At 45.1% G+C, this 15634-nt stretch overlaps 1 protein-coding gene across 3 annotated transcripts in view; it reads right to left on the bottom strand.

Moving 5' to 3' along the window:
- Positions 1 to 4650: 4650 nt before the first annotated feature.
- Lima1 (LIM domain and actin binding 1) overlaps positions 4651 to 15634 on the bottom strand; it is a 117583-nt gene continuing 106599 nt past the window's right edge. For all 3 annotated transcript variants that reach the window (XM_050122414.1, XM_050122412.1, XM_050122413.1), the window contains 2 exons: positions 10547 to 10680; positions 4651 to 7403 (listed from right to left, as the gene is read on the bottom strand). In XM_050122414.1, the coding sequence (XP_049978371.1) occupies positions 6404 to 7403; positions 10547 to 10680 (1134 nt within the window). In that variant the 3' untranslated portion in view covers positions 4651 to 6403. The remainder of the gene's footprint in view (positions 7404 to 10546; positions 10681 to 15634) is intronic.

Consider the following 15634-nt stretch of genomic DNA (forward strand, 5'->3'; position numbering starts at 1 on the left):
CTACTGACCTTGCAGCAATTCTCTTTCAGCACAGGGAAGGGAGAGGAGAAAAAGTATCTCTTTAGTGATTCAATAAAAAGCCTGAAATTGGTGGAATTTAAGGTTTGCGATTGGTAGCATATACAAGGCTATAATTGGAATTATAATTGGATCAAAGTGTGGCATACCCTTCTTCAAGCTATAAAGATGCTTGTTTTTTTTTTTTTTGTATTAGTGTGGGAGGCCACTCTGTTTACTCAACCTCTAGTTTACAACATGAAACCAAAATGAAGACTTTTTTTCTTTTTTTTTTTTTTTTTTGTTTTGTTTTTCGAGACAGGGTTTCTCTGTGTAGCTTTGGAGTCTGTCCTGGAACTCGCTCTATAGACCAGGCTGGCCTCAGACTCACAGAGATCTGCCTGCCTCTGCCTCCTGATTGTTGGGATTAAAGATGTGCACCACCACTGCCCAGCCCAAATAAAGACTTCTTATGAATGGTCATTGTCCTGATCAGCACACAAACACAAAAATCAGACAAAACCCAAGGTTTCTGGCAGTGGCAGCAGAAAGGCTAGTGAAGAGGTCAGGGAAGGGCTTGGTGAGATGTTTCAGTGGGTAAGAGGGTTTATGCTAATAAGAGGACCTGAGTTCAAACCCCATCAGCTACACATATACACACACAGCATTCTCACAAAAGTTCCAGAGACTGCAGGGTGTAGTGGGACACACTTAATCTCAGTACTCAGATCAACAGGAGGTGGAGGCTAGCCTGGTCTTCACACTTGAGTTCCAGGACAGGAAACTTACATAAGGAGACCCTGTCTCAAACAAAGAAAAACAATTCCAGAGAATCACCAGAGCTAAGGGTGATCATTGATTTTCCAGCCTCTGAATTCTGCCATTTGTGCTAAATATGTGAAGTGGGGTTCATGTACTGATAATTATAAACTCTAACTATTAATTATTAAAATATAACTATTACATTTCTAGCACTCAGGAAATAGAGGTAATCAGCCAGGCTCACACTGTGAGACCCCGTCTCAAAAAAAAAAAAGTGTTGAAGATGCTTTAGTTGGGTTTCTATTGCTGTGAAGAGACACCATGGCAACTCTTATAAAGGAAAACATTTAATTGAGGTGGTAGGGAGCATGGAAGTGTGCAGGTAGACATGGGCTGGCTACATCTTGATCAGAAGGCAACAGGAAGTGAACTGAGCATCACACTGAGCAAACCTTGAGCAAAGGAGACTTCCCTCACAACAGTGACACACTTCCTTCAACAAGGCCACACCTACTCCAACAAGGCCACACCTACTCCAACAAGGCCACACCTCTTAATAGTGTGCCACTCCCTATAGGTTTATGGGAGCCAATTACATTCAAACTACCACAAATACCAAAGATTAAGATTTAATATGCAGGGGCTGGAGAAACGATTTAGCAGTTAAAAACATGTTGTTTAATTAATTAATAAAGAAATAAATAAATTAAAAAAAATAAAAATAAAAACATGTTGTTGCTAAAGACCCAGGCTTGCTTGTGGTGGCGCACACCTTTAATCCCAGCACTTGGGGGGCAGAGGCAGGCGGATCTCTGTGAGTTCGAGGCCAGCCTGGTCTACAAGAACTAGTTCCAGGACAGGCTCCAAAACCACAGAGAAACCCTGTCTCAAAAAACCAAAAAAAAAAAAAAAAAGATTCAGGCTTGCTTCCTAGAACCCCCATGGTGGCTCACAAACACCTTAACTCCAGTTCCAGGGTCATATGCCCTCTTCTGACATCTGGAATATGAGGCGCTCCTGTAGTGCACATACATACTGCATGCAGGCAAGACATTCATATACATAAATCAATCAATCTAAAAGTAAGCAAAAGATTTAATGTGCAAATATTCAAGTTTTAATTATGCAAAAGTAAACAAGAAATCCATTTGATTTCATAAAGAGTAAAATTATATGTATACCAAAGGATTGTTTTAAAATAAATACTTGTAGCGGGGTGGTGGTGGCACACGCCTTTAAACCCAGCACTCGGGAGGCAGAGGCAGGCGGATCTCTGTGAGTTCGAGACCAGCCTGGTCTACAAGAGCTAGTTCCTGGACAGGCTCCAAAGCTACAGAGAAACCCTTTCTCGAAAAACTAACTAACTAACTAATTAACTAACTAACTAACTAACTAACTAACTATATACTTGTGCTGGAGAGATGGCTCAGGGCAGCACTGGCTGTTCTTCCAGAGGATCCAAGTTCAATTCCCAGCACCCACATAACAGATCATAACCATCTGTAATTCCAGTTGCAAGGGATCAGTTTTCTCTTCCGGCCTCCATGGCACCAGTCACATATGTGATGCACAGATACACATACAGGCAAAGAACTCCTACACATAAAAATAATTCAGTTGGGCGTGGTGGTGCCCCCTTCAATCCCAACATTCAGGAGGCAGAGACAGGTGGATCTCTGTGGGTTCTAGGTCAATCTGGTCTACAAAGTGAGTTCCAGGACAGGCAGAATGAATCCTGTATCAACTCCTTCTCCCGCCATTTTATATATATGATTTATTATCATTAAACATTTTGTTTGTATACCTACTTTATACATCTATATACCTTAGTCACACAAAGCTTATTGGGAGGAAAGGGCTCACGAGTGGAATGTAGGAGTCATGATCTAGGGTAGACTGTGAGAAGCCCCAGCAGAGGCAGAAGTATCTAGAAAATGAGAGATGACAGAGAAGCTGAGACTGCAGTCGAGAGGCTGTGAGGAGCCAAAGGCAGCAGGTAAGACTTAGGAAATGTAAACCCTGGCTGACGGAGAGCCTCAGAGTTGCCAGTCTAAATCCTGGGCGTTGGCCTCTAGCTGACACCCCAGAGAGTCTCAGAAACCCAGTTTATGAACCTCTGGAACTGGGAACTGCCAACCCTGAGGGAGACACCCTTTCGCCTTGCTGACTTCTACCCTGAACAGGTCTCCAGCTAGCGGCCATTTCTGACAGAGATCTCACGTAAAGCAGTTTCACACAGCCTGGTGTTGGCCAAACAGCCAGCTGCCGGCTGATCTACAGCAGACAGGAACGGTCTCCTGAACCCTATGGAGTCCAAATATGGCCCCTTCTCCTGCTTTCCCCACAGGAAAAAGAGGTACCCTCTTTTGTTTGACTCTAGGACTGTACTGTTTTCTAAAGATGTTTGTGTTACTGAGCCATTCTCATGACAGAGACATTAGTATATCAAACCCAGTGACTTTGTTTTATTCTTTATACCTTCATAGTAATGATGTCTGTCTCATCCCCTGAAAGGCACAGAGACAGTAACCTCAGTCCAGGAAGCCCCGCCACATGGTGACATCCAGTGGCTGTCCACTGCACTCAGCCTGCTTTCCCTGAAGCCCCGCCACATGGTGACATCCAGTGGCTGTCCACGGCACTCAAGGTGCTTTGTACAAAATGCAGCGTGTTTAGTCTGTGCAAGGTGGAGAGATCAAAGGGGAAAGTACACAGTAGGGGCAGTGAAGCGCAGGCCAGGACCGGGTATTTCCTGTGTCAGTGAGGTTGGTGCACCAAATCTTCACCGAGCATAGTAGATTTCAGCGAGGGACGAAGGCAAGAGCAGGGGTACCTTGCCATATATTCATAAAACTAGAGAAGAGTGGCACACGCCTTTAATCCCAGCACTCGGGAGGCAGAGGCAGGCAGATCTCTGTGAGTGCGAGGCCAGCCTGGTCTACAAGAGCTAGTTCCAGGACAGGCTCCAAAGCTACAGAGAAACCCTGTCTCGAAAAAACCAAAAAAGACTAGAGAAGAGGCTGGATGATATAACAAACTGTCCCCAAAGTATACCTACATCCCCCAAAAATCCAATCATAGAAAACTGCCTCTGCATCTTGCATGCTGGGATGATAGAACAAATCACCACTCCAGCTTGCTTATAATCTTCATTTAAGTGTATATTTTCGTTGGGTAGATATATATCTGTGGATGTCGGACCCTCTAGAACTGGAATTAGGATGGTTGTGAGCCACCATGAGGGTGCTGGGAGCTAAACCTGGGTCCTTTGAAGAACAGCAAGCACTCTAAAATGTTGTCCCATCTCTCCAGTCTCTTTTTGCTTTGTTTTGTTGAGACAGGGTCTTACTTTGTGGCTTAGGCTGGCCTCCAACTCACAGTAATCCTCCTGCCTCAGCCTCCTGAGTCCTGGGATTATAGGCATGGGCCACCACACCTGGTTTTCCAGGGTAGTATTAAAACAACAAATTAACAACAGAAGCAAACGTCGACTCTGCAGAAGAAATAGACAACTAAACATGCTCACACCCAGACTGAAAAACAGGCATTTTCAGCAGAGATGGTTGGAAATTATATTTTGCATGTTAGGCATAATTGTAAGGTGAATTACTAAATGTTGAATACAATAAACAGTAAAAACCACCACTGGAATTGGAATTGGCAAAACAAACAGCTCATTTGAAAGTACATACTAACTCTCTTGCCAAATTACTTGCAATTTTCCAGAAAAATTTTGTCTTCCTTCAGGGTGGATGAAACGTCACAATTCAGCTCAATGTCACCATCTAGTGGTGAAATGGATTTCCAGCACATTCCCCCTCAAACTGCTGACGTTAGAGAAGGTCAGGAGACCCGAGAACCTAACAATGGAAACAAACGAACAGTGGAAAGTTGAAATGTAAATTAAAAGCTTTATTGAATAAAAAAGTTTTAGGCTAAAGACTATAAGGAAGCATTATTTAACATCTCCACAAATGCCCAAAGGCCTCTACCTTAAAAACACCCCCCATACATGATTCGTGATATCAGCCACATTTAACAAATGTACCCTGTACTCACTCAGAATGTTCTAAAGTCAGAGAAAACTACCTGGGCTGGTTTTTGCCAACTTGAGAAACAGAATGAATGGTCTGGGAATCTCAGTCTGTGGGTTCAGTTGTTGTGAGCAGAGACACCCCGGGCAGGCGGCCCTGGTTGTACACAAAAGCCAGCTGAGTAAGACGTGGAAACTGAACCCGTGAGCAACGTTCCTGCCTCCAGTTTCCTGCCCGGCTTCCTCTGAGGACCACAGACTACGACCTGCATGAGGAAATGAACTTCCTCCTGTCAGTGGCTTTCAGCCCTGTCTTCTAGCACACCAGAGACTCAAGCTAGGCCACCATCCAAGAAGAAAGACCTAAAACTGATTTAATCTAACCCTGGAAATATTATCTGTCATAAAAATCAATACCTCAGAGCTGATAGGCAGAGGTCTGAGCTTAGGCTGTCCCTCCTGTTATCTCTCCTGGAGTCCTCTTCATTGTGTTCTACAGGGAGCACGGTGAACACTAATCCAAAGGTATTATAAAAACATTTCAGCTTTCAGTAAAGTGTACAAAGAGGAGGTAATCACCTAGAGATCAGATAAACACACTGGCAAATGCTACAGACTGGGTACACTTGGGTCTCTCCAAGCACTAAAGCATATAGGCTTGTCTTTGTCTCCAAGTTATTTCGGAAGGGTGGCTTATCTTTTTAAATTGTTTATTTTTGATGGGCGTGTGTGCCACAGGGCACATTTGTCAGATGATAACTTTGTGGCCGCCTGCTCGCTCACCTTTACATGGGTGCTGCAGGTCGAACTCAGGTGGCCAGGTTTGTGCAGCAAGCACCTTTAGTCAGTGAGCCATCTCACTGGGCCACAGGTGGCTGTATAATAGCTCAGTAATCAAAAATGCAGAGAGCAGGATGTAAAGCGATAGTTTCCCATATCTACCAGAGGGAGGAAAAGCATAAAAAATTTTTGAAAGACTAAATACTTGATTTAACATTGAGTACTAAAAAAGGAAATTGGTAAAAATATCTACACTTGCCCTTTATACTAAAGTGCTTCTGGTCATGATATGTAGGCACCTAAATCTGTTCTGTTTGTTTCCAATCCACAATGGTTTTGTTTGTAGTGTGAAAATGTGTCCCTGTCTAGACATTTTAATATTGACTTTTGGAAATGCAGTGAGCGCTGGCTGCATCACCCAGGGAATCCCCACTTAGCCCTTATGCATTCTTCACTGCTAAAAATGGAGTTTCTTTCCTTTCTCTCTCTCGTTCTTCCTTTTTGAGGTTTTGAGATGGGCTTTCTCTGTGCAACTCTGGTTGTCCTAGAACTTCTTTGTAGATCAGACTGGCTTAGAACTCAGAGATCTGCTGCTTTGCCTTCTGAGTGCTGGGATTAAAGGTGTCTACCACCATATCAGGCCTAAAATGGAGTTTCAATAATGCACTTAGAATGGATTCTCTTTGCTTGTTTTCTGTTTTGGTAGCAGGAATTTCTTTCCCAAGTGGCTCCCACATAGATGACAGTTGGCTGCCTGTCTCTGCGCACCACTTGATAAAGGGAAGTGAGATTAGCATTGTGGGAGTTTAAAGCCAGCACCAGGGCATTCTGTTATTCTTCATCCTCATCCTCGTCGTAGTACCGATTTCTTTTTATCTGTTCCTCCACAGACAGCTCTCTGACCACTTCCCCCTCCCAGAACCCAACATCTTGAGATTTTTGATTCTGGGTAGTGAATTCTTTAGTAGGAGTGGTGTCCACAAAGCGGGACCAACCCGGAGACTCGGGTTCTAGTGGTGATTGCTGCGTGAGGTCATTGCTATAATCTTCATCTAGGTTTGCTCCGTTTTCTATGAAATTCTCACTCTCCAGCTCAACACCATGAATGTCCTTACTCCTCACCGCTTCCTCCCTGGCGGAATCCCTGCTCTGGCGGCGTGCCTTGTCCACGTTTCCATTCTGCCCAGGGCCTTCGGCACTTTCCATGCGTTTCCTTTCCGTTACTAACCCTCCTCCAAACTCCTCATTGTGCTCGGACATGCTCCAGCTTTTCCCGAGAGGCGACGTCTTGGGGCTCTTGACCGAAGAGGTCCGGAATGAGGCTGCTACAGTGAACGGCCGGCTCCGCTCCTTCAGCGAGGAAGAACGCCGCAGCTTCTTCAGGTCCAGGTCTACGTCCTCGGGAGCCTCCGCCTTGCCAGTTTCCTCCTCGGGAGGCCACTTGGGCTTAGAGACTTTGAACCCTTCCTCCATGGTACTTCCTGAACTGCCAAGCTCAGCTGGGGGTGGCCAGGCGATCTTCAGTTTCTTGGTCTCAGCTGGCTTATCTTCCTTCTCCCTCTGAAAGGAAGCCTTGGCTTCCATACTTGCAGCTAGGACACCCACCTTGGCGATGGGGGCATCTTCTACCCCGGGGCTATGGGGGGTCTCCCCTGCATTTGGAGGCTGGGCTGGTCTCTCTGTGGTCTCTTCATTTTCACTTTTGCTTGCCCAAAGAGCCTTATGCGGTCTGTGCCCAAAGCCTTCGTCATAATTGCCTTTAGACTTGAAGAGCTGGTTGAAGTGAGGCTTGCAGTAGATTCTTCCATGTAAGGAGGCATATGTCCCTAGACTGTCATCAAAAGAGAAGACATAAAGTCAGTGAGTCTCCTTTACATCAGCAGGCTTCCACCTAAGACGGTAAGAAAGTCTCCCGTCCCGCTGTGGGGTAGGTGCTGGGAACATACAGGGTCTTGTACATAGCAGGTAAACACTGTATTAACTGAGCTCTATCTCCGGTCCCAGGAAAATATCTTTTTTTTTTCCAGGAAAATATCTTTAAAAGCACATAAATGCCCTATCATAATACCTTAATAACATACCTTACTCTCTCTTCCCTCCAGGTTAGCCTTAAATTCAAGAGATCCGCCTGCCTCTTATTAAAGAGGCGTGCCACCAATGCCCAGGATACCTTATCTTCTTTTAAGAGCTTTTCTTTTTTTTCTGGGGAGGGCCTGAACGCACAACTCTAGCCCTCCCCAGACCCAGGCTGGCCTTGAACTTGAAATCCTTCTGATTCAGGTAGAGCACTGTCTATTTTTATCTTTACAAGACGGTCTCTCCCTGGTCTCTCCCTCGGCCAAACCTTCACTGGTTTCTCTCCTTACCATATGCAATTCCTCATTTCCAAATGACTTCATTCTCTATCAAGATGTTTAACAATTACTTCTCTGTGAGCCTACCCTAGGTAATCCCGCTTGGCTCTGATCAGCCATACATTACAGTATTTGTAACCTGTAACTCCTATCTTTTTCTTCCTAGTCTCTCAATTTGCTAACCTTAAAAGCACAACTCTGTAAGGATGGATACAATGTGCTGAAATACTTAGCACTTAGTGTCTAATCCTGATTGGATAAAAGCAAGTCATGGCCTATAAGAGAAGGAGCCAGGAGATGGATATGCCTTACCCATTTTAATTTTTTTTTTTTCAAGACAGGGTTTCTCTATGTAGCTTTGAAGTCTGTTCTGGAACTCTGTAGATGAGGCTGGTCTTGACTTGAACTCACAGAGTTCCACCTGTCTCTGCCTCCTGAGTGCTGGGATAAAAGGCGTGTGCCACCACTGCCTAGCCTTTTTTTTTTTTAAGATAGACTCTCACAGTGGTGGTAGTGAAGCACACCTTTAATCCCATGGCTTGGGAGGCAGGGACAGGCAGATTTCTGTGAGTTGGAGACCAGCCTGGTCACAGAGCAAGTTCCAGAACAGGCTTCAAAACAACAGAGAAACCTTGAAAACCAAAACAGCTAGAATCTCTCTATGTAGACCAGGCTAGATTTGAAGCCACAGAACTCCACCTGCCTCTGTTCTCGAGTGCTGGAACTAAAGGTGCGCCACCATGCTCAGCCCACTGTAATGGCTTTCAAAGGATCACAACAGGGGTTGGAATGATGGCTGAAGAGGTTAAGCACTGGCTGCTCTTCCAGAGGACCCAGCACCCACATGGCAGGTTGCAACCATCTGTAACTCTAGTTCTAGGGGATCTGATGCCCTGTCTAGCCTCTGCAGACACTAGGCATTCATGTGGTGCAGACATACCTGCAGGTAAGACACTCATATGTATATAAAAAAATTAAAGGGTGATAGCAATGACAGCATTCCCCCAAAAGAGATACATGTTTTGTTGAAAAAAAATTAATTCAAAGATGGTCAGTGGTAGAGTACACCTTTAAGCCAGCACTCAGGAGGCAGAAGCACATGGATCTCTGAGTTTGAGGCAAGCCTGGTCTACAGAGTGAGCTTAAGGACAGCCAAGGCTATACAGAGAAACCCTGTCTTGAAAAACCAATAAACAAATAAATAAATTTTATTTTTTTTATTTTTATATTTTTGGTTTTTCGAGACGGGATTTCACTGTGGTTTTGGAGCCTGTCCTGGAACTAGCTCTTGTAGACCAGGCTGGTCTAGAACTCACAGAGATCCGCCTGCCTCTGCCTCCCGAGTGCTGGGATTAAAGGCGTGCACCACCACCGCCTGGCTATAAATAAATTTTAAAAATTAATTCAATGGGCAGAGAAAGAACTAGAGTGGAGATCCCAGAGGCAGATCTTGATGCAGTGTAAGGAGCATTATCTAGATAGAGCTACCACTCTGGCTCTAGCTGCTGTGAGCTACAAAACCCCATAGGTGGGGCTGGAGAGATGGCTCAGAGGTTAAGAGCACTGGCTCCTCTTCCAGAGGACTTAAATTCTATTCCCAGCAACCTTATGGTGGCTCGCAACCATCTAAAATGAGACCTAATGCCTCTTCTGGCCTATAGGTGTAAATGCAGGCAGAACACTATATACACAATAATAAATTTTTTTTTTTTTTGGTTTTTCGAGACAGGGTTTCTTTGTGGCTTTGGAGCCTGTCCTGGCACTAGCTCTGTAGACCAGGCTGGTCTGGAACTCACAGAGATCCGCCTGCCTCTGCCTCGCGAGTGCTGGGATTAAAGGCGTGCGCCACCATCGCCCGGCCAATAAATAAATCTTAAAACAAACCTAAGAACCCTGTAGATGCCAGAACATCTTTCAAAAGTGTTCTAGGATACTTGTTTGGGAAGGAAAGATGGAGAAAGCGACATTTTGGATATTTCCTTTCTGAAACTATGCAATTTAAAATTAAGTAATGTGCTGGGCGGTGGTGGTGCTCACCTTTAATCCCAGCACTCAGGAGGCAGAGGCAGGTGGATTGCATGAGCTACAGAGAAACTGTGTTTCGAAAAAACAAAAAACAAAAAAAGTAATATGAAATATTTCCCCATATTGACAGTTTTGCTTTAGGGCCCTTCCCCTACCTTTCTCCACTGTGAGGACTGAACCCAGGAGCTTACCACTGGGCTATACCCTCGGCCTTCTTTTTCACTCTTTGTTTTGAGACATGGTTTCACTAAGTTGTCCAGGCAGGCCATGAGCTTGAGGCCTTTCTGCCTCAACGTCCCACTGTAGCTGGGATTCCAAGCCCATGCTATGCCTTAGGATTTAAGGTTATGGTTCAAAGGCACCACAGGAAAACACTACAAAATCTAGTCATGGGTGAGGGGTTTTATTAGCAGTTCATAGTATTTTAGGCTTCAGTTCTCACACATCAATGCATCAAGGAGTCCCCAACATCATCATCATTCTGTAAGACGGAGCTGTCTCTCTCCTGGGAGCCTCAGTACCAGCAGTGTGTGCTACAAGCCAGAGTCCCCGCGAGCTCTCACTATGCAGAGAGGCCTATTCGGGACTGACTTACCTAAGTTTGTTGTTGCAATAGGAGCAGCGGAAACAGCTGATGTGAAACACCTGCTGGTTGGCCAGGAGACGCTCCATGGGGTACACAGTCTTCTGACACTCCACACAGGTCTCTCTTACAGGTGCCTGAAACTTCTAGAGAAGGAAACGGACAATGTCAGTGTCCACAGTGATGACCGGGCAGATGCTGAGATGGGCAGAGGGGGTTTAGTTTATCTCAGGGTCATTCTCCTAGGCACTACACCTGCTCAGCTTCTACAGTTGACTTGTTAGAACTGGGAGGCTCTCTTGAATTTCTGTACCAAATTGTGAGGCTGTTCTGAGTATAGAAGCCTTCGAGGTCAGGCAGGCAGGTTTGGACTGTGATGCAGAGCAAGGGGTAGACAAGTGCACACACACACACACACACACACACACACACACACACACACACACTCCTATAGGGAACATTAAGGATGGAGAGCTGTAGTTAGAAGGGCAGGGAATAAGAGAAAGTAAAATCACAACACAGAAGAAAGTTCAATCCATGTGGCAAGTAAAAGGAGCCGATTACAGCAGCCTCGGGGTGTGGGGTGTCGGGTGTTCAAGCAGAACAAAAGCATTAAGCTTAGGGAATCGGGTAAAGGCATTTCAATTTCTTTGGAACATCTTTTATTACTCTCTACAGGTTTTATTCTAGTTTTTTTTAGACAGATTTATATATTACCCAAGTGGTTCTCAAACTCATATTTCCAGGTATGACTTTTATCTTCCTACCTCTGCTTCCCAAGTGCCAAGATTATATGTATAAGGCATTACAAATAAATGTGGCATATTTAAAAAACTTTTTTACACTTACTATTACTTTATTTTTATCAATGTATATGTGCACACATTGCTGTGCATATGTGGCGGTCCGGGTACTACTCTGGGGAGTTTGATCTCTCCTGCCATATGGGTTCTGGGGATTGAGCTCAGGTCCTTAGGGTTGGCATTAAGCACTTTTTACCTGCTCTTGCCAGCCTCAAGTTAGGCATACTTTGAAACAAGCCTAAAGTGACATACAAATGCAATAATTTGTAAGAGAAACCACAGCACTTGGATTCCAGAAGGAAGCATAGCCTACTAAACTGCCTATAACACGCCCGAAAACTAGCAGAGACTAAAGCAATGCCCTGGGCAATGCTATATAGTCAATGACGACAAGTCTGTGAGCTGCTTACAAACTGTGGGATAAGAGCTGCCATGCAGCTCAACACAATAATTCAGTTCCTAAAAATAGGAGAGCTGGGGCTGGCAGATCTGGGCTCATAGCTCAACACAGAATCAAACTGGGCATGGCTGTACATGTCTGTAATCCCAGCACTTGAGAGGTGGGAGCAGAAGGATCATAAATTCAAGGCCATCCTTGGCTACCCGTCAAGTCTGAGCAAGCCTACACTTTGTGAGACCCTAAACCCCTCCCCCAGTTTGCTATTGTAGCCTTGATAAAAGCCAGACTTCTAAAACAGATTATGAGCATTTACATGATAAACAGTCTAACCTGGCCACTGAAGGTGGCAGAGCTTGCTGTCCCTGACCTGACAAACATCTCAGCCAATTGAGGAAGAATGCAATTTAGGTGGCCAGGCAACTCTCCCAGGTTCCTAGGTGTCCCCTGTGGGGCTTAGATGAACTTGGCTTCTCAGCAGAAAACATAAGACGGTAAATAGTGCAAATTAATCCCTAGGCCCAGAACCAGAATTTAGTTAAGCCCCAAAGGACCAGGTTATAGGCAGAAAAGACTTAATAACTCTGAAGTTAGACCCACAAAAACAAACAAACAAAAAATATCATGCCAATTGCATATTTGCTACAGGAACAAAATAAAAAAGTGGGGATAGTTTTCCAAGTAGGCTTGGTAGGAAATGGAAGCAGAAACAAATATAAAATGAAAGTGAAGATCTATAAAACTAAGCTTAATAAAATGACTGGCAAATCCAAAGGATTTAAGAATAAAAGAGCTAGCCGGGCGGTGGTGGGAGTTCAAAGCCAGCCTGGTCTACAGAGCAAGTTCCAAAACAGGCTCCAAAGTACACAGAGAAACCCTGTCTTGAAGCTGCCTCCCTCCAAAAAGAATAAGTGCGAAATGGAGTGGAAGTGACAAGGTAACAGCGATCCCTTTATCGGGAAGGGCAGAGCCCTAAAGAGAAAAAAACGTTAACCAACCGAAGGCTGCAGGTTAACTTAGTCTACCAGTCATAGAAAGTTCCTAAAGGTGACCCAAGTTACTGCGGTGAGGGCTGTTGGCAGCCACTAAGGCATTATTTGAAGAACAGATTTTCTTTCTTTCTTTCTCTCTCTCTCTCTCTCTCTCTCTCTCTCTCTCTTTCTTTCTTTTCGACAGGATTCCTCTAGCTGACCTGGAACTAACTAGCTGTAGTAAACCAGGCTGGCCTTGAACTCACAGAGATCTACCAGCCTCTGCCTCCCGAGTGCTGGGATTAAAGGTGTGCGCCACCACAGTTGGGCTCTTTTATAGACATTCTAATAGGATTAGATTTAGAGGGAGATATTGTTGCCTCATTTTAATAAGGTGTTCTTTACAAGGACTGGGTATTTTCTTGCGCAGTTAGCAGGACCTAGATTAAAATGCAGAATAAAATTTGAGAATAATGCTACCATTGGAGCTACTAAAGAGAATCTGTCCAAATTGAGTAAGTGATAGGATAAATGTGCTTGTCAGAGTGAGAATCTTTCTCAACTGCAAAGAGTGGATCCTGTATCTTCAACAGTTGAAATAGATTTGGGAGAACAACGGTAAAGGATATAGAGCATGCTTAGACACACACACACACACATGTACACACACACACACACACACACAGAAAGAACACACCAAGGAAGGATGCAGCCCAGGGGACAGAAAGGAGAACCTGAGAGACAGGGAAGGTTTTGCTCACATTAGGAGGAAAGTGAAGGCAGGAGCAGAGATTAGGTACCAGGAGCAGGACTCAGAAGCTGGAAGAGACAAATAGGAACCTTTAATGAATATAAAGCATTTGGTGTGCCCTGGAGCATTCGAGTGCAGCCGAGCTGAAACTCAGACTCGGATCCAAGAATAAGACCACATTCTCTTTCAAGTAACTCTGTTCCGGGAGGTAGAACCCAGCCCTCTCAGATCTACCTGGAACACATTCAGCCTCGAGAGAAAGAGAGCTTTTATGAACCTTCACCCACACACAGGAGTTGTCTGGTTAATAATTCTTCAGCCTTCTATTGCCTCCCACCTACCCACACCTGCTGTCTTCACTGAGCCTCCCACACACACTGAAAAGTCACCTCCTCCTTGACATCAGCTTGACAGCCTGCTGCCTTAGTCAACAGCCTGACCGCGATTCTAGCTGGCCAGCCCACCAGGTTCCCGAGACTTCTATTCATGTCTCACCATTTTCTCTTGCTACGGGCGTGTGCAGCAGCAGCTGCCCAAGGGACCTTCTACTGTCATAAAACAACAGAAGAGGCTCCCAGTCACAGCGGCTGTGCTGGGCCCTTCCCTTTAATTCTCCATCCTGGGCTCCCAGCCACTTTTCTGTAATTTCCCCATGTCTATTCAGGCAACAGGAAGCACAGTCAGCGCGAAAACTCCCCATTATCGGAGGCCTGGCATGCATCCTGCCCACGTCTCCATGGTAGGTTCAGACTCGGAACAGCGTGCTCAGAACTCTGCCAACATGGGAATGTTAGACGTGTTTTATCTTTACAATATATTTTCTCATTGCGTAAGTAAAGACCTTTTTCTTCATTTCTGTTCCTCCACCCCCTTTCTCACACATAGATACTGAAGCATGAGGGGCATCAGAAGCCTGACCAGGGTTACACATACAGTCAGGGACTCCCAACTCAGACCAACAGTGTTTTCTACACCGTGCAGGGCGGTTGTTCTGTTCCCGTAACTAAGGCAACTCTTTGGAAAGAGAGAGCAGATGTTAGTCCTCACTTGATTTCAAATTAAAACATGTAGATACTATCTGCACGGCATTCTGAAATAAGTGGGGTAACACGGAGATAATCTATATTAACGTCAGAGAGCTGGCTGAGAGGACTGGGGTGCCGCCTGCAGTGCCCAAGGTAAGTCTGTACTGTGTGTGTGTGATGTAATGTGTCTGTCTGTGTCTCTCTCTGTGCTGTGTGAATGACATTAATCGGAAAAAAAAAAGCCGGGCGGTGGTGGTGCACACCTTTATCCCAGCACTCGGGAGGCAGAGACAGGCAGATCTCTGTGAGTTCAAGGCCAGCCTGGTCTACAAGAGCTAGTTCCAGGACAGGAATCAAAGGCTACGGAGAAACCCTGTCTCGAAAAATCAAAAAAAAAAAAACCCTATATTAATCAACACAGCCTTTTCCATATGAGGAATATTACAGACCTTCTTTTGATGGGCATCTATCTACGTAAGGCTACTTTCCAATGAATCTACATGGCTTCATCTATATTCTTTCAGCATTTTGTCTTACACATATTTTTCAGTCTAATGAAGACCCCATTGGTGGAGTATCTGTGAATGAGAAGAAAGGGAAGCAGCTGGCCACGGGCAGTAAAACCACGCCTTTAGACATGATGAAATCGGAGAAAAATTCTGCACTGATGCCCGACCTCCATTCATCAGATGGATACCACAAATGCCGTTCATTCATTCCTTCCAGTTTGCGCAAAATAACTAGGTAATAAAACTGAAATTCTTTACCACGCAGTAAATGGTTGAGCCAGCTCAGTGTAGCCTGCAGCTTCTCTGAGCGGAATTCTCTGTGAACTCGTTCCCAGGACCATTTGGATCCCAGACAGGCTGCCTCTAATAAATAGACTATCTGCAGGAGGGCAGAGGTGAGGAAGCGGGAAAAGCAGTGACAACATTCTCGTGACCGCCAATCATAACTGTAATAGCTTTGTTAAAGGGCACAAAGCCAGTTTGGGGGAGGGCAGCTCAGTGGAAAGAGCTTGCTTCTCATGCTTGTGTCCAGCCAAGCAGCGTGTGGTGCTCTCTCTCCTTCCATCTCTGCCAGCAGGGCCCTTTGAGGGAACCTGGGACTCGGCTGTCTTGGAACAATGAGGTCAAGTTGGTGGTCCTCAGGA

The sequence above is a fragment of the Alexandromys fortis genome, unplaced genomic scaffold, assembly GCF_014885135.2.
Source record: "Alexandromys fortis isolate MF-2015 unplaced genomic scaffold, M_Fortis_MF-2015_v1.1 scaffold_216, whole genome shotgun sequence".
Lineage (NCBI taxonomy): Eukaryota > Metazoa > Chordata > Mammalia > Rodentia > Cricetidae > Alexandromys > Alexandromys fortis.